The 24,217-nt window shown below is 55.8% G+C and overlaps 1 protein-coding gene across 9 annotated transcripts in view; it reads right to left on the bottom strand.

Moving 5' to 3' along the window:
* Positions 1 to 253: 253 nt before the first annotated feature.
* COL11A2 (collagen type XI alpha 2 chain) overlaps positions 254 to 24,217 on the bottom strand; it is a 29,260-nt gene continuing 5,296 nt past the window's right edge. For 2 of the 9 annotated variants that reach the window (XM_086706553.1, XM_086706552.1), the window contains 63 exons: positions 23,412 to 23,603; positions 22,441 to 22,518; positions 22,029 to 22,280; positions 21,720 to 21,782; positions 20,866 to 21,045; positions 18,675 to 18,734; positions 18,531 to 18,572; positions 18,242 to 18,304; positions 17,798 to 17,872; positions 17,238 to 17,324; positions 16,950 to 17,006; positions 16,730 to 16,783; positions 16,588 to 16,641; positions 16,436 to 16,489; positions 16,214 to 16,267; positions 15,955 to 16,008; positions 15,828 to 15,872; positions 15,652 to 15,705; positions 15,175 to 15,219; positions 14,946 to 14,999; positions 14,712 to 14,756; positions 14,521 to 14,574; positions 14,230 to 14,274; positions 13,940 to 13,993; positions 13,770 to 13,814; positions 13,487 to 13,540; positions 13,062 to 13,169; positions 11,930 to 11,983; positions 11,581 to 11,634; positions 11,439 to 11,483; positions 11,300 to 11,353; positions 11,129 to 11,173; positions 10,944 to 10,997; positions 10,795 to 10,848; positions 10,521 to 10,574; positions 9,998 to 10,105; positions 9,759 to 9,848; positions 9,502 to 9,555; positions 9,159 to 9,266; positions 8,913 to 9,020; positions 8,717 to 8,770; positions 8,558 to 8,611; positions 8,266 to 8,373; positions 8,022 to 8,075; positions 7,752 to 7,805; positions 7,474 to 7,527; positions 7,260 to 7,313; positions 6,808 to 6,915; positions 6,350 to 6,403; positions 6,109 to 6,162; positions 5,919 to 5,972; positions 5,333 to 5,386; positions 4,958 to 5,065; positions 4,794 to 4,847; positions 4,583 to 4,636; positions 4,209 to 4,316; positions 4,019 to 4,072; positions 3,673 to 3,708; positions 3,434 to 3,487; positions 3,051 to 3,318; positions 2,254 to 2,366; positions 1,677 to 1,883; positions 254 to 969 (listed from right to left, as the gene is read on the bottom strand). In XM_086706553.1, the coding sequence (XP_086562679.1) occupies positions 829 to 969; positions 1,677 to 1,883; positions 2,254 to 2,366; positions 3,051 to 3,318; positions 3,434 to 3,487; positions 3,673 to 3,708; positions 4,019 to 4,072; positions 4,209 to 4,316; positions 4,583 to 4,636; positions 4,794 to 4,847; positions 4,958 to 5,065; positions 5,333 to 5,386; positions 5,919 to 5,972; positions 6,109 to 6,162; positions 6,350 to 6,403; positions 6,808 to 6,915; positions 7,260 to 7,313; positions 7,474 to 7,527; positions 7,752 to 7,805; positions 8,022 to 8,075; positions 8,266 to 8,373; positions 8,558 to 8,611; positions 8,717 to 8,770; positions 8,913 to 9,020; positions 9,159 to 9,266; positions 9,502 to 9,555; positions 9,759 to 9,848; positions 9,998 to 10,105; positions 10,521 to 10,574; positions 10,795 to 10,848; positions 10,944 to 10,997; positions 11,129 to 11,173; positions 11,300 to 11,353; positions 11,439 to 11,483; positions 11,581 to 11,634; positions 11,930 to 11,983; positions 13,062 to 13,169; positions 13,487 to 13,540; positions 13,770 to 13,814; positions 13,940 to 13,993; positions 14,230 to 14,274; positions 14,521 to 14,574; positions 14,712 to 14,756; positions 14,946 to 14,999; positions 15,175 to 15,219; positions 15,652 to 15,705; positions 15,828 to 15,872; positions 15,955 to 16,008; positions 16,214 to 16,267; positions 16,436 to 16,489; positions 16,588 to 16,641; positions 16,730 to 16,783; positions 16,950 to 17,006; positions 17,238 to 17,324; positions 17,798 to 17,872; positions 18,242 to 18,304; positions 18,531 to 18,572; positions 18,675 to 18,734; positions 20,866 to 21,045; positions 21,720 to 21,782; positions 22,029 to 22,280; positions 22,441 to 22,518; positions 23,412 to 23,603 (4,857 nt within the window). In that variant the 3' untranslated portion in view covers positions 254 to 828. The remainder of the gene's footprint in view (positions 970 to 1,676; positions 1,884 to 2,253; positions 2,367 to 3,050; positions 3,319 to 3,433; positions 3,488 to 3,672; positions 3,709 to 4,018; positions 4,073 to 4,208; positions 4,317 to 4,582; positions 4,637 to 4,793; positions 4,848 to 4,957; positions 5,066 to 5,332; positions 5,387 to 5,918; positions 5,973 to 6,108; positions 6,163 to 6,349; positions 6,404 to 6,807; positions 6,916 to 7,259; positions 7,314 to 7,473; positions 7,528 to 7,751; positions 7,806 to 8,021; positions 8,076 to 8,265; positions 8,374 to 8,557; positions 8,612 to 8,716; positions 8,771 to 8,912; positions 9,021 to 9,158; positions 9,267 to 9,501; positions 9,556 to 9,758; positions 9,849 to 9,997; positions 10,106 to 10,520; positions 10,575 to 10,794; positions 10,849 to 10,943; positions 10,998 to 11,128; positions 11,174 to 11,299; positions 11,354 to 11,438; positions 11,484 to 11,580; positions 11,635 to 11,929; positions 11,984 to 13,061; positions 13,170 to 13,486; positions 13,541 to 13,769; positions 13,815 to 13,939; positions 13,994 to 14,229; positions 14,275 to 14,520; positions 14,575 to 14,711; positions 14,757 to 14,945; positions 15,000 to 15,174; positions 15,220 to 15,651; positions 15,706 to 15,827; positions 15,873 to 15,954; positions 16,009 to 16,213; positions 16,268 to 16,435; positions 16,490 to 16,587; positions 16,642 to 16,729; positions 16,784 to 16,949; positions 17,007 to 17,237; positions 17,325 to 17,797; positions 17,873 to 18,241; positions 18,305 to 18,530; positions 18,573 to 18,674; positions 18,735 to 20,865; positions 21,046 to 21,719; positions 21,783 to 22,028; positions 22,281 to 22,440; positions 22,519 to 23,411; positions 23,604 to 24,217) is intronic. The other 7 variants (XM_086706554.1, XM_025925144.2, XM_086706555.1 and 4 more) reach the window with 7 other exon arrangements.

Raw genomic sequence — 24,217 nt, forward strand, 5'->3', positions numbered from 1 at the left:
CGGGCTGAGTCGTGGCCATTTACCAGCTGATGAGGAAGAAGCATTTCGATATTTCAACAGCGCTGAATACAGGCCCTGCACTCACCCCTCACTCTTCTGTTTCACCCCTGGGGGCTCGGCCTGCTCCCCAAGTAGCAGGCGGTTCCTGCAAGCCCCAGACCAAGTGAGAGACAGCCGGTGTGGGGGTCAGGGAGCCAAACACCCGGTAGGGGGAGATGAGAAAGCCCCACACTGGACAGAGAGAGTCAGACCCTGAGGCAAAGGAGACCATATATTCCAACATTCACAGTGGGTGCTACAGGCGGGCTGTGAGGGAGGTGGGGTTTGGCCTGAAAACCTCCCCCCACAGTCACTGAGGAAAGCCCTGAGGCAAAGAGGAGGGTGCCGGGGCTCACCCCTGGAGAGCCCTGTCTCCAAAGTCCGCTGATTTTTGTTGGCATTTCTCTCTTTATCTTGTTTGTTCTTTTGTTTTCCACTCTTTAAATAATTAATATAATTACTTTTAAATACAAAATACACAGTGTCCTTTCTCTTCTCTTCTGCTTGTTTGGGGTGATTGGGAGGTGCGTTTTAAATAAGGGTCTCGGCTGTCCAACGGGTCACAGGCTCCAAGTGGGAGGACCAAGAGCCCCAGATGCCACCCCTCCCCTGGGGCATCCCGGCACCCGCTTCACCCCTCCCCTGGTCTGCCCCTGGCTGGGGGCTCCCGGAGCCCTGGCCTGAAGCCACCTAGATGGTGAGGAGCCCTCTCGGGAGGTGGCACAGAGCTGATGCTGTGGGATTCCAGGTGGGCCTGGTTTCGACGGACAGGGTCAGACAGAGGAGGACCTAGCCCATGAAGCAGACAGGCCCCAGCAGCACCCCTCCCCGTTTCGGGGGGGCCCCCAGGTCTGAGAAGGAGGCGTCCAGCACTGGTAGCTGCTCCAGCACAGGTGTTCGCACCTCCAGCACCGTGCGGCCTTGCTGTGTCTTGAGGGGGGAGACGGGATAGAGGGAGCAGTGAGCATGGTGGAGGCGTGCACACGCCCCACGGGTCCCCCAGCCTCAGGCCTAGCCCCTAGCTGCTATTCCCCCAGTCCCTGTCACATGATCCAACTTGCTAGATTTTCTTCTTCAAATTTCTTCCAGAGCATCAGGATTGGGAACGTGTGCGCGTATCTGTGCTCCTGAACGAGTCTGTGCAGCCTTGGGTTTGTCCTTGAGATTGTCTACGTGTGGTGGTTGTGTGAGTCTGTGGGACTCCATAGCGATGTGTAAACACGTGTCCGTGGTGTAATCGTGTGATAATATCTGACATGATTCCACATGTTGTGTGTCCCCGTGTGACCCTGTCCAGACAATTCTGGGGATGTATGTACAGACGATGGGTGTCTGGGTCCTCCTGTGCCTTCCTGGAATGGGTGATTTGCACCCCCGTGTGCCTCTGTTGGGCAGCCTGTGTAAATGAGTGCACGAGCCTGCACGACTCACTCTGGGTGATGCTGGTGTGTGCGTGCAGGTGAACCCCACCTTCCATCCTTTCCACCCCGCCCCCCATCACCCCCGTCTGAGCTCCCTCGGGCATATCTGACACCGAGAAGCTGGACTTCTCCTGCTCTTCCTGGTGCCTCTGCCCAAAAGGTCTTCCCCCAGCCTGACTCTGGGATCCACCCCCACCCAGCTCTTCCGGTTCCCACCTGACAGCCGTCTCTGAATTCCTTGACGTAGGGGCTGGTCTCCAGGCTCAGCTCATCCTCGTTGGCCCCCCGGAGCTTCAGGGGACCATCTCGGGCCATCCCAGAGCACGGGTAGGAGACATCCTGGTGGGCTGAGACGCTGAGCAGCCGCAGGAAGGTGAGCTGGACCACACCTACCGGGGAGCCTTCTGAGTCCACGTAAGAGAACTGGCAGGAGAGAGGGCCACAGTCAGGGGCAGACAGAGACGGGCTTGCGGGGCATCTACAGACGCAGGGTAGCTGGGCCACGGTCAGGGGCAGGGAATGGGTGGGCAGAAAGGGCCGGGGGAGAAATGAGGGGCCAGAGTGGGAGCCAGGGACTGACTGAGGGTAAACAAGAGGCAAACTTGGTCTTGGGTTATCAAGGGAAGGAGACACAGTGAGCGGCAGAGGGCCGGTGAGAAGGAAAGAGTCAAGGAAAGAAGCGGCAGCAGGCTCCGCAGGGGTGAGGGTGCCTGTCACATAAACCTAGAAACCACTAGGCCCTGACTGGGCCATGCTATGGGGCAGGGATGAGCAGTCAGGCGCCAGCTCTCACTTGTGTGACATCATCCCGGGGCGTCACACATGTTTCCCCTCCTGCTGTAAAGTTGCAGAAAACCCGGAAGGCATCCCGAGCACAGCCCTGGTTGGGGTCGACCCAGTACTCTCCTGTTGGGTGAGGGAGAAGGAAGGGTCAGCGCCCCAACAGGTGGGACCCAAGGTGCTCCTTGCCTCCCTTCCCACTTCTCCCCTGATGCTGCTCCAAACCCCAGCACTCCCTCCCACGTCCTCCCCCCTTGACCTCCTCCCCACATGCTTCCCTCATGACCTCACCACCATGCCCTCCCCCCTTGACCTCCCTCCCATGACCCCATACCCTCCCCACCATGCCCTCAGTCTCCTCATCCCATTCTCCCCCAGAGCCCCACACCACCACCCACCCTTCTTCACATTCCATCATCGCTTACACCCCTGCCCGTCTGTGGCACCCCTCCCCCCAGCAGCACCCCCAGGCTCCCAACGGAGGAGGCAGGAGCGCTGACATCCTCACGGGGATACAACACGTGATTGTAGATTCGCACACATGGCCATCCGTGTAAATGTGAGCACACGTGTACACATGTGTATATTTGTCGCTTCCCATAGGCAGCAGGCTGACGACGAGCTGCCGTGCACTGGGAGGACCAGATCAACTGGGAAATATGGCAATACTTCTGACCTAGTTGGCAAAGAGCTGCCCTTCCAAGCCCCTCAGCGCTCACCCCCACCCCACACCTTCCCCAAGAACCCCCTCCATCCATTCTGCTTTTCAAGCCCACACTGTTATTTTTGTTTCCTGAGGCCGGCACTGACCATCAGGCAGCTCCGGGTGGCAGAGCTTCAGGTCCTGGCAGGTGCGAGCGGGGCTGTCCTGGGTCCCTGTCGGCCGCCTCATCTGCTCAATCTCCTCCCGCAGGGAGTCCAGTGAGCCAAAGATCTCCTCCAGCCCCCCAGCGCTGCCCGGAGCCCCCCCAGCCGGTATGGCCTCATCCTCTTGCATCAGGCGGCTTCCGTCCACGGAGCGCCGAGTCTTTTTGGGCATCTGGATGGGCAGGGGCTGGATCACCTCACCCGGGGGGCCCTGGGTGGAGAGACAGATGGAAAGGGTGACAGGCAAGGTCGATATGAGGATGAAATGGAGAAACACTGGGACAGAGAGGGACAGTCAGAGAAGCAAGCCCTGGCTTGTAACTTACCGGGTGTCCCGGAGGACCCTGGACGCCCTTCTCTCCCTTGGGTCCAGCTGGGCCCTGCCAAAGGAGTAGATAGGTCATGGAAGGGTCAAGAGGTCAAGCATGTGATCAGGGTCACAGAAGGGTCAGTCTCCAGGCCAGGGAGGAACTCCACTGGAGGGAGCACATTTGCCCGGGAGAGAAAGTGTCAAGTCCAGCTGGGGGAAGGGGGCAGAGCTCAGAGCTGGCTGGGGGTCACTCACTGTGGCTCCTTTGGCTCCTTTGGGGCCAGCAGGTCCCTGTGAAATGAGGTTACAAGACAGAGATGGTCAGCACAGGGGACGGTTGGGATATGGAGGAATGGAGATGCAAAGTCATGAGTCCACAGACCCTGGCTTTACCACAGGAGGGGCAGGCGTGAGGGAACACGGGGACATTTGGGAGGCCCCGAAAGGACGGGGAAGGAAATGCTGCAGATGTAAGGACATATGGAGGACCCTGGGACCTATGCTGGTTAGGCTGGTGGTTGCCATGGAAGCCATTGGGGGATTATGGAGGGGGGAGCAGTGGGGTTTAGGGGATTTTGTGAGGAACAGATGGGGTACTCACGGGGAGGCCAGGGGGCCCTCCAGGACCAATAGGCCCAGACGCTCCTGGAATACCCTAGGAAGGAGAGGGGCGTGGTTCAACTGGGTCCTCCTCCACACCCCCTCCCTCACCCCTTTCTCCACCTCCACCCTCACCCCCAACACGAATCCCCACACTCATCCTCCCAGACCTTTCAGGACCATGTCCTCACCGTCTCTCCCTTCTGTCCAGCGGAGCCCTGGGGGCCAGGAAGTCCCCGATCACCCTTCTCTCCCTGCTCCCCAGGGGGCCCGATCAGTCCGATGAGACCTGGGTGACCCTGGAGAAGGGACAAGTGGTCAGGGGGGTGCAGAGAGGAGACACGTGGATGCAGAAGAAGGAGCCCATGGGGGTGACAGCGCAGAAGGCAAGAGAGACTTAGGCACAGGGTCTGACAGAACAGGGCCTGTGAACGGTCGTCACTGGGTAAGCACCCCCAGAGATGGTGCTGGAGCCCTGAAGCATAGTGGTGGGCACTCAGGGTCCCCCTAGGCTTCAAGGGTGAGGGTGAGGGGAGATACTTGGCCGCATATCTGTGTCACTCACCTTCTCTCCCTTGGCTCCGACATCACCCCGGAGGCCAGGAAGCCCCGGAGGTCCCTGTGGGGAGACAGGAAGTCACTCTCTCCAGGGAGGGGTGGGACCAGGCCCTCCCACCACCACTTCCCACTTCCTCCAGGGCTTCAGCTGGATTCCCCCTGCCCCAGGGAACCAGCATCCTCACCCCGACCCACCCCACTAATCCACAGTCACTCACCACAGGACCTGGAGGCCCAGCCTGGCCTGGGGCCCCAGGACGGCCTTGCTGACCCTGCAGATTCAAGGAGGCCACAGAGGTGAGGAAAAGTGTCCCCACACAGGTACCCCTCAAGGCCCCTCACCCCTCCTACCCCAGCCAAGCCTTTCCATTCCATTACTCACCACTGAGCCTGGGAGACCTCTTAACCCATCAGGACCAGGTTTCCCTGCTGGGCCTGCAGGGCCCACGGGGCCTGTCTTCCCCGGGGCACCTACAGCGCCAGGATCCCCCTGAAACACATACAAGGAGTGAGCCTTAAAGGGTAGAGGAAGGGAGTGTGGGTGGTGGTAGGGGGTCCAAGGCGGACTGGATGAAGCAGAGAGGAGGGGTCAAACCCCAGGAGCCCCTTGAGCAGGAGTAAGTATAAGGAACGGAACCCCCATCCGAACAAGAGGCTCAACATAGAGGAGGTCAACACAGGGTAGACATCTAGAGAGAGGAGTCTGGGGAACCAGAGGTGCCAGGAGATGGAGGGAATATTCCAGCCTCTCCCTTACCTTGGCCCCCTTCTCTCCTTGCCGCCCCTCAGGACCAGGTGTGCCAGCGGGACCCTGCAGATGGATACAAGGAAGGAAAAGTCGGTGAGGTAGTGAATAGCCAGGCTCAGCCGCTTTCTCCACTCACACACACTTGGGCATGCACAGACGCGGTCACAGAAGCTGAGCCACAGACAAGCTGGTACAGCTGCACCCGTTGTTAAAATACCGAGTAGTTCTGTGCATCTCGCAAAAAGCCACTTGCCCACACACCATCTAGTGCCCCACCTCCTGCCCCAGCAACTAGAGGGTTAATCTTTGGCCTAGCAGGGGCCCTCCAGGAAAGCTAGCCCCTTCCTCCAGTGTCTGTTCTGATCAGTTGGTGAATACCACCGCCCCTGGCAAGAATATATACAGCAAAACCCAAGAACAGACACACTCAGTTATACACAGACACTTAAAAATACAAATGTTCACACACACGTGCACCCCACCCAAGGACAGCCTAGATCCCAAGCACCTCCCTGCCCATCCCATGTGTTACTGTCCCATCCTCTATCCACCCTAAGGACCGCCCCACAAGTTCCCAGGTGTCCACCTCACTTACCCGCTTCCCAAGTGGTCCAGGGGGTCCATTCTCCCCAGTGGGACCAGGGGATCCCTATGGAGGGGGGAGTAGGGGTAAATGAGTGGTTAGCCTCCAGCCAGTGGACCCCTCAGGAGTAGGGCATAAAAAGGGGGCAATGGGCCTGAAGGCTTGGGCTCCATGGTGGAGGGAGGGGTCACTGGTCACTCACGGGCTGTCCTGGCTCGCCATCCTCTCCTCGGTCACCCTTTGCACCATCCTGGCCCTGCAGGGATGAACCAAGGTCAAGGGTTGCCCCAACCCAGCTGGCATCAGCCCAAAACTGCTAATCCTCCCATCCCTCCACCTGCCCTGCCCCGCCCCCAGCTTCTCACACTCAAAACGCATCAGCCACATGGAGGCTCCGTACAGAAGCCCACCCTCTTTCCCCTCTTTCTCTGAGGAGGACTCACCCGAGGGCCACCTTCTCCAGGAGGGCCAGGATCACCAGGAAAACCAACAGGACCCTAGTCCAGAAAAGAACAGGCAAGGTCACAACCCCCTAAGCCTACCCAGAGCCAACACAGACCCCCATGGGCACATGTGACACCCTCCCTCTCTATAGGCAAGGCCCGCCTGCACCCCTTGAGAAGATGGTCTCCTGCACCCACTTTTCTCACCTCATGCACTTTATGCCTTCTAACGCTTTCAGGGAATTAATTAGAAGGCATCTCTCACCTTCTGTCTCTGGATTCCAGACCCCATACATCCCTCCCAGATCTCATTCCCAGAGACTTCCGCCCAAGTACTCCCCCCATCCTTGGGCTCTCCCCACTCCAAGACCCTCCCACTCATACACACCCATATTCCCAGGTCTCTCATTCCCAAGACCCTCCTCCCAGCCCTGCCTCCCCCCCTCCGCCAAACTCACAGGGTTCCCTTTGGGGCCATCATCACCGGTGGGGCCTTTAGGCCCTGGTGGTCCGGCCTCTCCTGGCTGCCCTGATTCTCCTTTCTCCCCACGCTCCCCACGTGGGCCCTGGAAGATGAATGGAGGGTACAGATGGTCCCAAAGGGGTCTTGAAGATCAAGGATGCAGCCCCTGCTTCCAAAACACCTTCAGCCTCCCCTCTGTCCCCTCAGTGACAGCAGGATGCACACAGAAAGTCAAGCCCACAGGGAATCATCTGGTCCCTCTTCCCTTCAAAGAAAGAGTGTGGGGCTCACTCAGACCCAGGGGTCCAATCTCCCTGAGTATGGGGAGCACAGGCTCCTGGGCTGTAGAAGAGCTCCAGCTCTAGCAGATCACACATCGGGGGTGGGGCGCTGAGGTTGAGGAAGGTGATGGGGATTAGGGAGCAAAGCCTCAGAGCTTTCATTCACCTTGACACCTGGCTCGCCCTGGACCCCTGGAGATCCTGATTCTCCTGGCTCCCCCTGAAAGAAGACTGGGGTCAAACACCTCCTTCTCCCCCAAAATCCTGCTATTCCCCCCCCATCTCATTTTCTTTTGCCACCCCCAACCAAAACTAACAGACGATCCAACCCTCATACCCCCGCCAAGGCGAGTCCATTCATTCACCCCCTTCCCAGTTACCTTCTCTCCAGGGGGACCCAGGTTCCCAACACCTCCCGGGGGACCTTGCGGACCCTGAAAGAGGAACAGAAGTTAGGGTAACTGCTTAAGGAAGGAGGTGCCATTCCAGGGACAGAGCCTGGATGAGCGCCCCAAGGTCACAGCAGTGAGACAGTGGGAGGCCTTCCAGGCCAGAGGCTTCTCTCAGCAGCTGAGATGAGACTAGAGTTTATAGTCTGAGGAAAGGGAGGCAGGACTGGCCACGTTGATCTGAAAGGACAGAAGCTAAGAGGACTCACATCAGCTCCATTGGGTCCAGCTGGGCCTCGAGGTCCTGGGGGGCCCGGAGGTCCCTGGGGAAAGCAGATAGGGCAGAGATGGGGAGGGGAGAGAAAGAGCATTAGGCACACAGAAATGGCAGGGGGCTGGGTGAGGCAGACATCCTGGGGGTGGCAGGGGACGGGGACAACCCTACCAGGGAGCAGGGGCATCGGCGGCAGTGGGGTGTTGGGGCTGCTGGATGGGGGGGTGACTAGTAGGTGGGCTTGGGGCTAGGGGGTCACACTCACCATAGGGCCCACATCTCCTGTTTCTCCTTTCTCCCCCGAGGGGCCTGGCAAACCCTGTGTGGGGGTACACAGCACGTGCCCAGATGACCAACCCCCTAGAGCACAGCTCCAGGTAGACAGTGCCCTTCCCTCCAATCCCACATGCCCCCTAGTCCTCAGCAGCAGGGGATGGTGGGGGTCTGGGGCAGACATCAGACCCATCCTGACCCCACCTCTCAGCCCCTGCCTCTACCTTCCAACTAACCTGTAGGCCAATGGGTCCCGGGGGCCCATTGAAGCCTCTTGTTCCTTCATCGCCTTTGGCTCCAAAGTGTCCCTGGGGCCCCCGAGCTCCGGGCTCCCCATCTGCTCCCTGAGGTGGAGAGAGGGCAGGGACAAGGACACAGAGACGGTCATGGGTCAGGTGTTCTCTATTCACAAACTCCACACTGAGCTGGGCACCAGCCCCAGAGCCCCCACAGGGCAAAGCGGAACTGAGGGCAGACTAGAGGCTGCCAGTGCCCCTGGTGGGGGCAGACAGGGCATCAGTCACTCACCGCTGCTCCAGGTTGCCCCACGGGACCAATGGGCCCAGGGGGTCCAGGAGGGCCCTGCAGGGGAAAAGGAGAGTCAAAGACACCAAAGACAGGAAGAGAGACCAGGTGGAAATGAGGCTAAAGGTCAGAGGTCAGAAGTCAAAAGTCATGGCCACTTACATGTTCACCCTTATTCCCTTTAGTGCCCTTCTGCCCAGGGTCTCCCACCTCACCCTGCAGGGAAAAGGCAGGTGAGATATTAGAGAAAGGACCTGGATGAGGCAGGGAGGTTAAGACAGGAAAGGGGATGGGAGGTATGCCCAGATCATCGATCTCATCTGGAAAGATTGGGTCCAGGGTCTGTGGGTTCCCACACCTTGTCTCCATCCTCTCCTGCCACGCCTGGGGGTCCAGCGGGACCAGGAAGCCCCACAGGGCCCTGCACCCCATCTCGGCCAGTTGGACCAATGGGGCCCTTCTCACCCTGTAGGAAATGAAGAAAGGAGTCATGACCCAGAATCATCACCTTCAAACACCCTCACAGGAAACCCTCCAGAGCCCAGCAGCTCACAGCTCACAGACCCCTCCCCAGTGTGTGTCTCCCCAGGGACCCCACACTCACCGGGACACCTTTCTCTCCTGCAGCTCCAGGGGGACCCTGTGGGCCAGGGCGCCCTGGGGGGCCAATGGGTCCGCCTGATCCTGCTGCACCTCGCTCCCCAGGGGAGCCCTGAAACAGGAAATGGCGTCAGACCCCCAAGGAGGAGACCACAGCCCGCCCACACCAGAGGACCCCTGACCATGGTTCCCAGGAGAATAGCCCAAAATTGGATGCACTATGGCTGACCCTAGGTTCCCTCTGCCCAGTCCCACAGTCTTGCCTAGATCCAGATGCCACTCTTCATCCTTCCACACCCACTCTTTCCTGGGTCCTCCCTCCTGTCCCCCAGGGTCCCCAGACTCACTGCAGGGCCAGGAGGACCAGCCGGACCTTCGTTTCCCTTCAAACCGGGTCCACCCTATGAACCAGAGATTTGGAGCAACAGATGTGAGACGGGAGGGTGGGACACAACAAGAATGAGCGTCCAAGAGACATGCAGGGAAGGATGAAAGTCGAGGGGGGGCAGGCTCAGAGAAATGGGAGTGGGGTGACACTGAGGGATGCCAGGACAGCAGTAACTTTTCTCAGGCAATGCGGCTGGGAGATTGGGTTCACACTCACGGCAATGCCCGGGAGGCCTCTCTCTCCTGGGAACCCCCTCAGACCAGCAGGTCCATCCTTCCCTGGGGCCCCTGGGGGACCAGGGTCACCCTAAAATGAAACAAAAAGTGATGAGCCACAGCTATGCTCCCAGATTGGACAGAGAGATTTCTGGCCTTTCTCAAATCCCCAATTAGCTGTTCCCTTCAGCACCCCAACCCTGGCCCCCCAAGTTCCCCTCTGCCTGGCCCTTTACTGACCTTTGTTCCTTCTTTTCCAGATGTTCCAGTCAGTCCCTGCTCTCCAGGGGGCCCCGGGGGTCCTGGGTGACCTCTCTCCCCCATGGGCCCAGTTTCTCCTGCTGCTCCCTGGGAAAGAGACAGAAAGACTCCATCTCAGATCCTCTGCCCGTCTCCCTGCCCAAACAGGCCACTCTGGCCACCCTGAAATAACCCCTCTGGAACCCTTTTAGCTGTGCCCCAAAGCTACTGAGAGACTCCTAGGGCTCTGCTAGGCTACTGTGCTGGTGTTAACTCCCCAGTTTGGAGTAACCACACCACTTGTGTCCCCACTGGGGAACTGCCCCTTTGAGGCTCAAGAAGATGAGAAGCGGCCCAGGAACCAGACTGAAGTTGGGGTCCCTGCTCCAAATTCCAGCCCCGGTGGGGTGGGGGGCAGGTCAGGCAAAGCAGGGGCTGGGGCATGTGATTGGAAAAAGGGACAAAAGGGGCAGAAAGACTAACTCCAGGGTCTGGGGTCCATTCTCTCAGAGGGCAGACATACCTGAGGTCCCACCACCCCTGGAGGGCCAGGGGGGCCAGTCTTCCCTTGGAAACCCTGAGAGAGGAAGAGGAGAGAACAGTCAAAGCATATCAGGCATGGACACTGTGGGATGGACCCCAGGTTCCCAGAGGAACGGCAGGGTCACCACCAGGTCCTTGGCCATGGATCTGAGCAGCACCAGGTTGATCTCCACTCTGCCAGAAGAACCTCCCTGGTGGGCCTTCCAGACAGCTCTGGAAGTTGAAGGTCTCAGGGGGCCAGGGGCATCACTTACCACTTCTCCTCTCTGGCCTGGGTGTCCTGGCAGCCCGTCCTTCCCAGGGGGACCCTGGAAGGGGTTCAGATGTCAGGTGAACTCTGAGCTGGAAAGGAGGATGGAGAAGAAGGGTTCACAGAACCAAGGCAGGTCAGAGGTCAGCTTACCGGAGGTCCTTTGGGGCCAGGAAATCCATTGGGGCCTTGAGGTCCAGGGAGACCCTAGAGACAGAGCTGGGTTGAATCAGGAGAATGGGCAGGGGATCCAGCTTCCCCCCTGGGGTGAGAGGGCATGGGCTCCACTCAAGCTCCCTGGGGAGCATTAGGGATCAGGAGACTCAAACCACACTCACCCTTTCTCCAGGGGGCCCATGGGGGCCATCACCACCTGATGTTCCCTGTGGGGGGAAAGAGGGTCAGAGAGCAAGAGGAGCTGATTTCTAGCTATCCTGGAAGTCAGAGGAGTCAACGGGGAGCTGGGCTAAGGGCCAGATGGTGGATGGAGCCCTGCCAAGACCACTAACCTTAGCTCCAGACTTCCCCGTGGCACCTCGGGGTCCCCGCTGACCCCGTGGACCCTAGAGAGAGGGGAGGGGAGTTGTCAGAAGAATCCCAAAGCACCTCTTTGGATCTTGAGCCACATGTCTGCCCCCCTGCACTCACCGTGGGGCCCCGCTCTCCCCGAGGCCCTGATTTCCCTGACAGGCCCTGGTAGGAAGGAAGCAGAGACACCACATCACCCAGGGCATGACTCCTCCAACAGAGCAGCTCTGCCCTCTACACCCTCTCCCTTCCCCCAGCTTACCCGGGCTCCCTTCTCTCCACTGGCGCCAGGAAAACCAGGAAATCCCAGGGAGCCCTGGTGAGGGTAGAGAAGGAGAAAATTGAAAAGTCATAAAAAGGGAGGACCTAGAAGAGTCAATAGGGGGTCAGAACTGGTGACAGAGGCAGCAGGAAGGGAGGACTATGCTCTGCCAATAACTAGGTGTCCTTGGGCAAACCCCTGCTGCTCTCTGGCCCTCTGTTCCCCCATCTGTGGAATGGGGGTGGACTAAATTCACTCCAGGGTCCCCCACTGCTCTGTCAGTCTGTGCTTCCTGGAATCAGGGGTCAGAGAAGGGAAGAGGAAGGTCACAAAAGGGGCATCATATCACCTTGGGACCCTGGCGTCCAGGGTAGCCAGGCAGACCAGGAACACCCAGCTTGCCCTGTGGAGAGATAGGGAGCAGTCAGGAGCAAGAGGAGCCACAGATACCACTCCATCCCTGCCCCCAAGAGACCCCAAGCCCCAGAGACAGGAGCCAGCCCCTACCCGGCAAGGCTCCCCAGCAAACCTCCAGCCCCTGACCCCTCATCTCCTGTTCCACAGGCTGCCTGGCTTTTGTAATCTCTCCTTCCTGAGAATAGATTTTCCCCAACTCTGGTGGTGGGATCTCACCCCTTCTGTGTCTTTAAATCTGCAGTTCCATCAAGTTCCTCAGGACTGTGATCTAGCCCCTGCCTACCCTTCAACCTCAGCTCCCTTTGCCCAGCGCACACTTCTACTCCATCAAGACCAGTCCTCCTGCAGGCCCGCACACACCACACTCAGGAACGCCTCTGCCCCCACCCATGCTCTGCATCACCCCTAATCCCCCTGACATGCACCCCTTCCTCCTGATGCTTCAGGGCCCACCTTGCCCGGACAACTGTGAAGCAGAGGCTGGGAGCAGGGATTCTACAGCCTGACTGCCTGGGTTCAAACCCAGGCTATGCCCCTCACTGGCTGTGTGACTAACAAGCATCTTAACCTCTTGGTGCCTCATTGAAAGCTCTCTGAAACACAGGGCTGTAGTGGAGCCTGCCTTGCAGGACTGATAGGACAAGCAGGTGGGGTGTTGGCACTCGGTGAGTGAGGGCTTGCTGGAGTTACCTCTGCAGGTCTGGCTCACCTCCTCTTTGACTCTCCCTTCTTGGAATTTCTCCTGCTCTGAGTTCAGACACATTTTCACTCTGCCTTGCACCCATATACCTTATGCCAGCCTCATGCCTTGTCCTCACCCCTATGTCATGTAAATTCTCATGACAGGAACTTTTCCTTGACTTCTTATACATCCTCACCCCCACCCCTAACTGTCAGTGGCCAGGAGGAGCCTTCTACAGAGAGGTGAATAACTAATGGTCTTCAAATGACTAACTGACTCCAACTATTGGCACCCTAAAGTCGATCCTGATCCTAGTGCCCAGGCCTTCATCCCCTCCATGTCCCTAGAGCATGTAGGCACAGACTCCCTCATCCCCGGTCACCTTCTCGCCCATGAGCCCAGGGGGGCCAGGGTCTCCAGTGGGTCCAGTACGTCCCTTTGGTCCCTCAGGACCATCTTCTCCCCTGGAACCAGGAACTCCAACCTCTCCCTGGGTAAGAGGGTTGAAGAGGCAAGTGTCAGGGACTGGGGGTATAGGCTGGGCTCCAAGAGGAGAGGTAGGCCTCGGTGAGGCTGAGTAGAGTCCCAGAGCTACTGCAGGACAGGGAAAGGGAGAGTGCTGTGATCTTTGGGCTGGTGGGACTCAGCTGTAGGGTTGTCATTCTGCGGGGGGGGCAGGCTTTAAAGGGAAAAGACCACTGGATGGGGACTCTGTGGTTTCAGGAAATAGGCTAGTGATTGGGGGCTCCAAAATGGAGGAGGATCAGGACTTAGGACTGGGGGGCCAGTGTGTGGGCTTCTACTCACCCTGTCACCTTTCACACCCATGTCCCCTTTGAACCCGGGAAAGCCATCCTCGCCCTGAGAAAAATGGGGGTGAGAGCTCATCAGCGATGATGTGGAAGGTGGGGGGGGGGGTCAGGAGGTAAAATAGAGCATTTTAGAAAATATGGGTGGAAGGGTGGATTTCAGAGCTGGAAAGCAGCACAGGGCAGGCTGGAGGACAGGAAGTAGGGGAAGAGCTGGACCAAAGGGGTGGTGCTGGGCAGAATGGAGGGAGGTGCTGGGAAGCTGGAGGCACGCTGCTCACCTTTTCACCCTTATGGCCCTTCAGACCACGAATTCCATCCACACCCTAGAATTAGAAGGGAGATAGAGACAGGGAGATCGGGGGTGGAGGTTGGGAAGGATTGAGCTCCTGAGATCCCAGCTGCCTCCCCCAACCATAGTGCTTTATTTCCCAGCCTGGTTGTCCATTACCTTGACACCTCGAGGTCCCGGATATCCTAGAGGACCCTGAGGTCCAGATGGACCCTGGAAGAAGAAAGAGAGATACCTGTAAAGGGGTCTCAGGGTGTGACTTATGGAGGCCTTGGGGGTGGAAGAAATGGAAGAGACAACATTGGAATCTGGATAGGGATACAAGGCATGGGACCAAGAATACTTCAGCCACACGTGAATGATAAGCCAAGGAAATTCCAAGGATTTTGAGGCCCCAGAGTCTGGGTAGAAACTCCTCCAGGGATGAAAGCAGGCATGGACCATCTCACCTGGTTTCCTTTGGTTCCAGGGGGACCTTCCTTCCCCGGGTGACCCTGCAGGTAAAGGAAGGAGAATGTGACATCTGGCCACTGTTACCTTCCCTGCACCCCTTCCTTCACTTCTTTAGCCCAGCTTTCCCTTGTGACCCTAATGAAGCCTAGTGACCATGGGCAGGCACCACCAGTGACCTCCTGGTGTAAGGAACACACTATGTAGATAGTCACCAAAGGCACTTGGAGGTCATTCACTGGGGTGGAGGGTCATGTGGAATTTGGATTAAGAGGTAGGGACCCACTCACCGGAGGTCCATCTGAGCCAGGCATGCCAGGGAGCCCTGGTTTCCCTCGGGGACCCTGCAGGAAGACAAGGAGGCTCAGGGTCACCAGTGGGATCAGGTCACACCATGGCTGAAGCCCCAGCCACACATTTAAGGCTCTCCCTACACCTCCCCCGGTGTATCTCCTGTCCCCCAAATCACTTAGTCACTTACCTTCTCTCCATGAGGGCCAATGGCACCCTGGGGCCCAGGGAGACCCTATACAGAGAGAGAGAGGAGTCACAGGAGCCCCACAGGGGTGGACTACTCTCTCCTATAGCCAGCATCCCCATTCAGAGCATGAGTGGTGAAGGCTTGAGACCTTTAATTTCCATCCAGGGTCTGAACCACTGTGGAAGCCCAGGGGAAGTTGCTAAAGATGGGGAGGGGTTGGACAGGACAACTCACCTGGGTTCCAGGAGTGCCCTGTTGTCCAGGAGGTCCTGGCTCTCCCTGGGGTCCCTAGAAACAAGCAACCAGGCAAGGGTCAAAAGAAGATGGTGACAACAAACTTAGGGCCAAGAGCTGAGTCGCAGCAGGGGCAGCAAGAGGGCAAGAACCAGAACCAAGCAGGGAGTCAAAATGGAAACAGGACCTTGGCTCAGGGCCAGGTGGTGTCTCTGTGCCCATTACTCACCAAGCTCCCTTTGGGACCATGGGGACCATCCATGCCTCGGACTCCCTGAAACATGAGAGGGGCGTGAGCAGGCTGGAAGATGGGGCCAGGGCCCTGGAAGGACCTGTGGTTTCTGAGAGGCCTGGTCATTCCAGAGGGTGGGACGGGGCAGCCTGACATCGGTCAGACCTCCAATTCATCCCAAACCTAAGCAAACATAGCCAGCCCAGATCCACAGGGCGTAGGTCTATGGGTCTGTGGGTTTGTGGGGTTTTGTTTTTCTTCAGAATTTTTTTTAAGCTACCCTCAGAGCCTTTAGTACAGTGCACCATACGGCCCTGTAAGAGTACCTGGGAGTAAAGGCTGGAGCAGAGCTGGGGGCTGGGGGGGAAGGGAGAGGGAAACAGAAGTGTGGGAGGAAGAGGCAGCTAGAAAGGTTGGAGAGTTGGAAAGGTCAGGGGGTGAGGTCAGGGTCAGAAGTCAGGGATAGTCACATACCGGGGGTCCAGGAATACCAGGTGGGCCTTTGGGGCCAAGGAGACCTCGAGGTCCCTGCAATCAGGTGAGGGGAAGATATGGCATGTGTGGGCGAGAGGTAATGTGTCTCCTTCATGCCCATGCCGCTCCCCTGACATCCCCAGAGACCCCCCTCACCCAAACCCCTAGACACTCACTGATTCTCCAGGCAGTCCCCGAGGCCCAATCTCCCCATCGTCTCCCTGGAGGAGGAAGACATGATGAAGCAGCCTCACCTTCCCCACTTCTCCCATACTGAGCCCCTGCCCTAGCCACAATACTTACCCGCTCTCCATCCTCACCAGGGGGGCCAGGAAGGCCCTGGGCACCAGTATCACCCTGGAAAATGGGGGAAGAGATAAGAGGGGCCTCAGAACCCCCAATTCAGGCAGATACTGACCCTCTTTAATTAACCAATCAGTTTCACCCATTGAGTTCCTCCTGGGACCCTCAGCCTCCTCCTCTTGCCTTGAGATCCCTACCTCCCCACCCCTCCATGGAAGGTCTACCCCTCGTCACAATGCACTACCCCCAATATACTCACCCTATGTCCCTTCTCCCCAGGTAGCCCTGGGAGTCCATCAAAACCTCGGTCACCCTAGGGGAAGAGGGCAGCCCAAGTGAGGTCCCAGCCCTTTACCCACCCTATCCATCCCTACTTTGTCCTGAGTGTCACTTCATGGGGAAACCTGGGGAATTCAGTAATCCCCAGAGCTTAGATAGTGCTAGAAGCCACAGACATCAGAGAGGGACCCATACTTGTTACCTTCACTCCTGGTTCTCCAGGCATCCCTCGAGCTCCATCAGCACCTGCTCGGCCCTGGGGTGCAAAGGAAGTGTCAGAGCAAACAGAGGCACATTCCTTCACACTATGTGTGTGCCCTCTCTCCCACCCACACCCACCACACCCCCACTCACCCTTCGCCCAGCCTTGCCAGGAGGGCCTGTGAGGCCTTGAGGTCCTCTGGGGCCCTGGTGAGGAAGAGTCAGGGGCAGGGTTAAAAGGCATAGACAGAAAGGGAGGCCCTGGATGGGGGATCAAATGGGTGGGGCTTGTCACCTGAGGTCCTAGGTCTCCAGATTCTCCTTTCAGGCCAGGGCTCCCAGGCTGTCCCTGTGACAGAGAAGAGAGGTGGCTATGTTAAATGATACACCCAACAGTGACTTCAAAGCCCTCCCCAAAATAAGCAAAATAACTTTCAACACGGTCCCTTTCTAGAACTATCCCTACTCCCCCCCACACACAAAGAACTCCGTACCCCAATACCTCACTCACTCACCAAGGGTCCAGGGCGGCCTGTGTATCCCATGGGGCCAGGGGGTCCTCGGAGCGCCAGCTAGGGAAGCAGGGGACACAGCAGAGCTGAGGAAGAGGTAGCTGGAAACTCCCAACCCCAGTACACCTTCCACCTTCCAAATTTGCACTTCCACTCCTTGTATTCCCCCAAACCTTACTCTCAGCCTCAAACTAACCCAGACCTTACCCTCCTCCACAGTTACTCCAACCTACCCTTCCAATCCCTCCTAAAGTCTTCATTTGCCCTCCATGCCCCTCCAGCCTTATTTACCCGTGCTTGCTGCAGAATCGCCTGGGCCTGAGCCTCCTGGGCTGCTACCACAGGGCCCTTGTCACCCCCACCACTGCCAAACCGGAACTGAGGGGCAGAGAGAAAGGAAGGTGTAGGTTCTCTTCCAGGAAACCCATGTGACTCTCCCAACCAGAGGCTTCATCCAGAATTTCTGCCCCATCTCCCAGGTTCGGGGACAGCCCCACCCCATGCCTTCCTCCACTGTCTCCCACAGAAGTTTTCCGGATAATCACATAGAGATTTTCAGAAACTACTCGCATCTTCCTCCCCTACTCTCTGGCTTCTTCCTCTGGGAAAATTCTCCTAGAGTTTTTAGAAGTTCTAGACTTCCTGAAATATAGGATTTTCTGCCCAGTTCTAGATGATCCATGTTTGGTTCCAGGTCATCTAATGAGATCTAGTCCATCCACCTCAAAGATCAATCTCTTTGAGTTGATGGTCTTTAGAGAATCCTCCTTTGCTCTCCTGGTCTTCTGGTTCTTGGTGACAGAACATGATTCCCCTACCTTCCCCATTCCAAAGCCCAGAAGACAACTCACTGGGAGCATGAGCGATGTGCCAGGAGGTCCAGGGGCCCCATCTGATCCAGGGAGCCCTGCTCGGCCAGGGGGGCCCTGGAGTGGGGAGAAAATGAGGATAGGTGATAGTTGGGGAATGTTAGGGTCCTGGCATCATTGTGAATCTGTCTACAGGATAAATGTAGACTTTTCTAGATCTTTCCTGAACCCTCCCACTCCCACAGAGAAAAATGAGAGTGAGACACCAGATTACTCCCCTCCCCATCCAGAGCCTGTCCTCCTTTCTGGGTGTTGGAGAGCACACCAGCCCTTTGTTCATTAATCAATCTACTAATGAGGAGTTATTGAGCATGGTGCCCCCATTGGGTTCTAGAGGCTCCTCTGCAGCCCTTCCCTCATAACACACACACACACACACACACACACACACACACGTGTGCATGCGCACACACGCTGCTCCCTTACCCTCTCGCCAGGGTCTCCAACTGGGCCTGGGTTGCCCTGGATGCCAGGGGGACCAATCAACCCCTGAGGAACAAATGAGGAGTGGGTCAGGTGTGGGCATTCACATAGAAGAGGGGTATGTGGCTGAAGAGTGGTCTCTATAAAAGAGATTTGAGGATCTGGGAAGCTTTGGAAGGATTCTCCAGAGTTCCAAGAAGGAAGCCTGATCATATGTGGGGAAGGCAAAGATGATTGTGTAAGTAGGGTCTCTGAGAAAAGAATGGAGGCTAAAGGTCACAGCTAGACTCACCGCAGGGCCTTCTGGGCCAGGAGGCCCCTCCACCAGCATACCCTGTAGAGCCAAAGGTTGAAAGTCAGAGGCTACAGGGCTAGCAACCCACTTCTTTTTCTTCTTCCCCCTGCCTTCAGCTCAGTGATCAACAGACCAACTTACAGGTTCCAGCACCGCAGGTTCCCCCTTCTCTCCCTTCAGCCCCCGGGGTCCACGGGCAGCCTGAAGAAGACACACATGTAACCCCCAGTGGGACCGGTGAGCAGCCAGGACACCAATACTACCCCCATCCTAACTCCTACTTTCTTTCATTCCCAGATCCTCTGGACACCTCCCTAACCCTACCCTCAAAATCTCCCAGCCCTCTCCTAAGACTCCCTCTTCCCAGACCTCCCAAGCCTTCCAAGGAGACCTCAGGGCCCTCCACCTCCCAATTCCCAGCCCCACCTTAGCAAATACACTTCCTCATCTCCCTTAGAACCTCTTTCAGAAAGGTTTTCACCCCAACCCTTTCTGGGATTCCAAACTCCCCAACCTCCCCCAAACTCTCTCTGACCCCAGGAATACTTAGAACTTTAAGAAAACATCAACATCCTTACCCTTACCCCAATCCACCAAATAAGAATCTCTCTAAGATTGTGGATTGATTTTATCGGGGTTTGGAGGGAGGGCATGGATCCATATGAGAATCAGATATAATCCATGAAGTCTTTTCCAGAAAATAAAAGGTGTACGCCTTTGTGCACAGAATTTTTCTTAGAATTTCAAGGGGTTCACAAAGTTCAAAACTCTCCAGGGATTAAACATCCATACTCTAAATAGATTTGGAGATCAGGCCCCCCCTGATATGCCAAACTCAGACCTCATAACTGGTTTTTTTGGAAAAATACAGCTCTTGGACTGTTGCTCAAGCCCCAGAGCAGACTCCCCTGGCCCCGTTCTTCTCCCAGCAGGGACACTACACCCTTCCTCTGGCCCTCATATATACTCCAAGCCCACCAGTTCTTGCTTTTCTACACTTCTCAGATGTCCACTCCCAACACTAAGGCCAAAACCAAGATAAGGATGGGAAGAATGGAAATCATTCCCCAACACCCCCAACTCTCCCAGCAAAGATCTTCAGAATGTACCCCTCCACCTCCATCCTGCCAAACAGCAATGACCAACTTCTGAACTTTCCCAAATCCCAGATCAACCCCAAATTTCCAAAAAGCAGCAAAAGGGAAAGGCAGCAGAGGGTTCAGAGTGTCAATATTAGAGAAGGGAAGTGTGGGATGAGGCAGCAGTGTAGAGGAGGCAGCTCTAATTGCAAGGCAAGCAAAAGATGAATGGAGTAGACAGGAAATATCCCAACTGAGAAGGAGTGGTCGAAGACCTGGGAAACAATTAAGGGAGACATTTCAAAGGGACAAACACTTGGAAACAAGAATGATGCCAGGGCCAAGAAAAATTAAACATGGCCAAGATGGCTAGAAAATGAACTCGACAAACAGGAAGTGGTTGGACAGACAGGAAACAGCTAAGAAAAGAGGATCCAGGAAGTGGACCTTCAACAACAACATGGCTACCATGACCAAGAGAAAGAAGAAGTTCACAAAACAGATAAAAAGTGACTCCTGGAAAGGGGATTATGACAATGAAATGTGATTCTTCCAGAAAATACAAACATTGAGGCTAGAACACACAGGAGGTAGCCATGACAAATATCTAGGCCCACAATGGAAACTTTTTGGATTTGGATGACCTGAGACACACAGGAAGTGGCTTATTAGCAAAGGAAAGCTAATGAAGACAGCATGAAAAACTAGAAGCAAAATATAAATAAGTCCCTTTCAGTACAAATTTTCACAGTCACCAAGATGGATGCCATGGCCAGAGAAGACAGAAAAGGGCAGACAGGAAGTGGCTGTAGGTTAGAAAATATGACACAGGAAGTTAGATCATTTGGCAGCAACATGGATAAGAAATTGTTTTTACCAAGAAGAAATGATGGAGACAGACTGAAAACGGACACAAAGTAGGGGCTTAGTGACCAAAAGCTTTCTGAAATACAGCTTTATTAAGACAGAAAGTGGCCAAGAAAGACAGGAGGTGGCCATAGGATTAAAAAAGAAAGAAAATACCAATTTCCCTGGGAAGAGGAATCCATGAGGCGTCACAAGGCAAGGTATTTGGCAAGAGAAAGCAGAAAGTAATCCTTTCAAGCAACATATACAACTTATATGAACAGAAAATGGCAAATCATCAATGGGAAGTAGCTTGCAGCCAACAGACAAGAATCAAAAACAACAGGAAGCGATTCTTAGAGCTACCACTGGAGGTCAAGAATGGAAGAGGAGCTCCTTTCACTTACGGCTCCCGAGTGGGCTGTCTCCGCAGACAGGGCAGGGCCAAGCTCCGTCTCCTCACGATAATCGTCCCCATAGCCATATGTGTAATCGTAGGGCCCTGCTGGGGGGTCTGTGCCACCCTCCCCATAGTCCTCTGTCAGGAACCTGTCGGCTGTGGAGGGGACCTGGAGATCTGTCTGCTCCTTCCCGGGGATGGGGAGGGAGAGGGGTAGATGGGGGCATTAGGGCTGAGAGGAGGTTTTCCCTGGACCCGAGGGTGTGGCAACTTCTAGCCTTAAAGGATTCTGAGGGTAACTGGGACTGGAGTTTTTCCCCCAAGAAGAGCAAGGGAAGTGGTTGCATAGAAAGGGGATGGCCATCAAAGACCCAAAATGAGGAGGGATGCCCCAAAAATGGGCCTGGTGGGAAGAAATGATAAATTACAAGAAGAAAGAAGGATGGCCGGAGGGCTGGACACAGAGTAAACAGTCCATACAGACAATGGTAGACAAAGGATTCCAGAGAACAAAGAAATGGATGGAAAAACTGAGAGAAGAGAAAATGTGACAGCACTGGACAGAAAGTGACTCCTGGGAAGAGAAATACAATACAGAAAATAAAACTTTTTGACATCAACATGGAGAGGTTACTCCAGAATCAAAGAATGGAAGGAGACATGGACACTGAAGAAAAATGGCTATACTTAGAAAGACAAGCAGACCAATAGGTCTGGAGTGACTGGAAGGCCACAAATGGACGTGACAAAGAACCCTCCGGCCAGAGGAATGGCTGATTCACCAAGATGACATGGGGCAAGGGGGGTGGGTCACAGATGCCCACTGCCCCCAGCGGGGGTTAGGGTTGGGGATGAAGTTACCTCCTCATGGGGTGGCAAAGGGCTTGGTTCCAGGGTTCCTTCCTCTCCACCTGGGGTGGGATCCTAACCCCAAGGGGAAGGGGAAGAGTAGCATGGGGTGGGAAAGGAAAGAGAAAGGTTAGTGGGAAAGGAGGCAAAGCAGCACCTTGTCCCCCTACCCCCTCACCCCGTGGGCAATGTCTGTCTGTGCTGGGGGGTGGGGGTTATCTCAGATCTTGCAGCCCCTTCAGAGGGGGGGACAGTTTGGGGAGAGTGAATCTCCGAGGTCATAGAGGTTTGGGGGCACAGATCTGGATGCCCCAGCTCTACCTGCTGGTAACCGCTTCCTCTGGTCCTGGGGGGGGCCCGGACAGTTGGGGGAGCTGCCCGCCGAGCTGGGCGTCGGAAGGGGGGAGGGTGGCCCCGTGCTTGGCCAGAACCTCCAATTCGAGAGGGCCTCCGGCCTGGTGAGGGGGGCGCCTGCCGGGCTGCTGACCTCTTGGCAGGTGGGGTAGGCTTTCTGGGAGGGGTCCGACGCCCCCTGGGGGAAGGGAGCACCCTGCGGTTGGGGCTCGGTGGCCTCTGCAGCAGAGAGACATGGGAGGGGGCAGTGAGGAAACTCCTATAATCTAAATATATAATGTCTCTTCCCACATGTTAAGAGGGGAGGAAGGTGTCATAGGAGATGTTTGCAAGGGGTGGCAGGAGGAAGGGGAGAACTGATGGGGTCCCTCAAGTTTACCTGATAATCAGGGGTCGTCCCTGTAGTCATCTCATCATAATAGGGGGTCTCGTAGTCATAGAAGAAAGACTCAGTGGGCTGGGGTTCGGGAAGGGGCAGTGGAAATAGTAGGAAGAGGTAGAGGTGCAAGAGTGAGGAGAGGGAAATGAGATAGTGTGGGAGTTTGGAAAAAGGGTAGGAGTTGAGGATGAAAGGAGAGGTCAGGGGGTCAGGAGAAGATGGGGAGAGGTGGGAAGGGGGGGTGGATCCCACATGTGGGACAGAAGCAGAGACATGATTAAGAGACTGACCATCTAAACTTCAGACCACTGACCCCAGATCATATCTCACCCCTAACCATCTGGACCCTACCCAGTCCAGAATTCCTTTCCCTCCCCTCCCCCACAGCCCCTTACTCTGCATGTCCATGTGCAGGGGGCCAGAGACTGGGCTCCTACACAGAATTCCATAGACCCAGCCCTCCTCTGGGATTTTCTCTAGCTCCTGCTCCTTCCCATTTCTCTTCCTAGGTCTTACCATAACAGCTTCCTTCTTGCTCGTTCTGTCTCTCCCCTTCCATGCTCTCCCATCTGCCATCCTCTGTCCCCAAATCTTCCCCCCCACACACACATACACACTGTCCCCCAATCTCTTAATTCAAGGAAGGGATGGGAAACCCAAGGACACAGTCCCAGAAAGACTGGCAGAGGAAAGGAGACATGAGCAGGGGACACAGCTCCCAGCCATGAATTCTTCATAATGACACTTTTTATTTTTAATTGAAAATAAAAAGGTTGATGAATGAGGACTGGGAGGAGGGAGTGATGAGAATAGGGAGGTATGGTTAGAGAGCAGCCCTAGTGGAGGGGAGGATGGGAGCCCAAAATAGTATGGGGAGCTCTGGAACATTGGGGGAATTGCCCTGGGGAGGTGTATGGGTATCTTCCCTCCCTGGGGTATGCTGTGGTTTGGGGTTCACCCAGTTCTCTCACCTGTCGCTGGGGTTCCTGGTTTTGTGGCCTATGAAGTCTTGGTGGCTGCTGCTTTGGAGATCTCTGGGCCCTGTGAGAGTGTTGTTTCTGAGGTCTCTCCCTCCAAGCTCCCTCACACTCCAGCTCCTTCTGTTCACAGGATTCGTAGGCAGCTTGCACCCCTGGGACAATGACAAGCTCCTGGATGTCACCCTGCAAAGACACAAGGAAGAAACACCAATGGAGGGAGGCAGAGAGGGCCTCAGAGAGAAACAGAAGGTAGAGTTTGGGACACAGGTAAGAGCCAATCCTATGTAAAACAACATAATGGGAGAAGATCGTTGTCAGCCTTTTCAGTTTTCAGAAGACCCTCTCATCCATAATCCCATTGGACCTTCACAACAACTGGGAAAAGTCAGTAGGATAAGGATATTTATGCCTATTGTCTGATATATTCCATTCAGAACAGCTCAAAGGGACAATGACTGCCCCCAAGGTCACTTTCAATGGTAGACTCAAGACTAGAATTCAAACACTCCAACTCTAAGTCCAACACTGTTTGCCTACCTCCTGCCCCTATGGTAATGCATCAACTTTTTCACAAAGGCCCTGGAAACAATGGCCCAACCTTAGTTGCTTTGACCTGCCAATGGCAGTGATGATGATAATTCTCAGAACCTCTAGAAATGGGGGAGAGGGAAGCCATTTTTGAATTCCAATGGCATTTACTTGTGCCCACACACGGTACTTAGCACAAGGCTGCCTTATATTGTAGTTTGGGGTTATTGTCTCATCTTCAAAGAGGAGCCAGGAGCTGCTAAGAATAA

This window comes from Puma concolor, chromosome B2 (genome assembly GCF_028749965.1).
Source record: "Puma concolor isolate L17-30 chromosome B2, mPumCon1.1.hap2, whole genome shotgun sequence".
In the NCBI taxonomy this organism is placed as follows: Eukaryota; Metazoa; Chordata; class Mammalia; order Carnivora; family Felidae; genus Puma; species Puma concolor.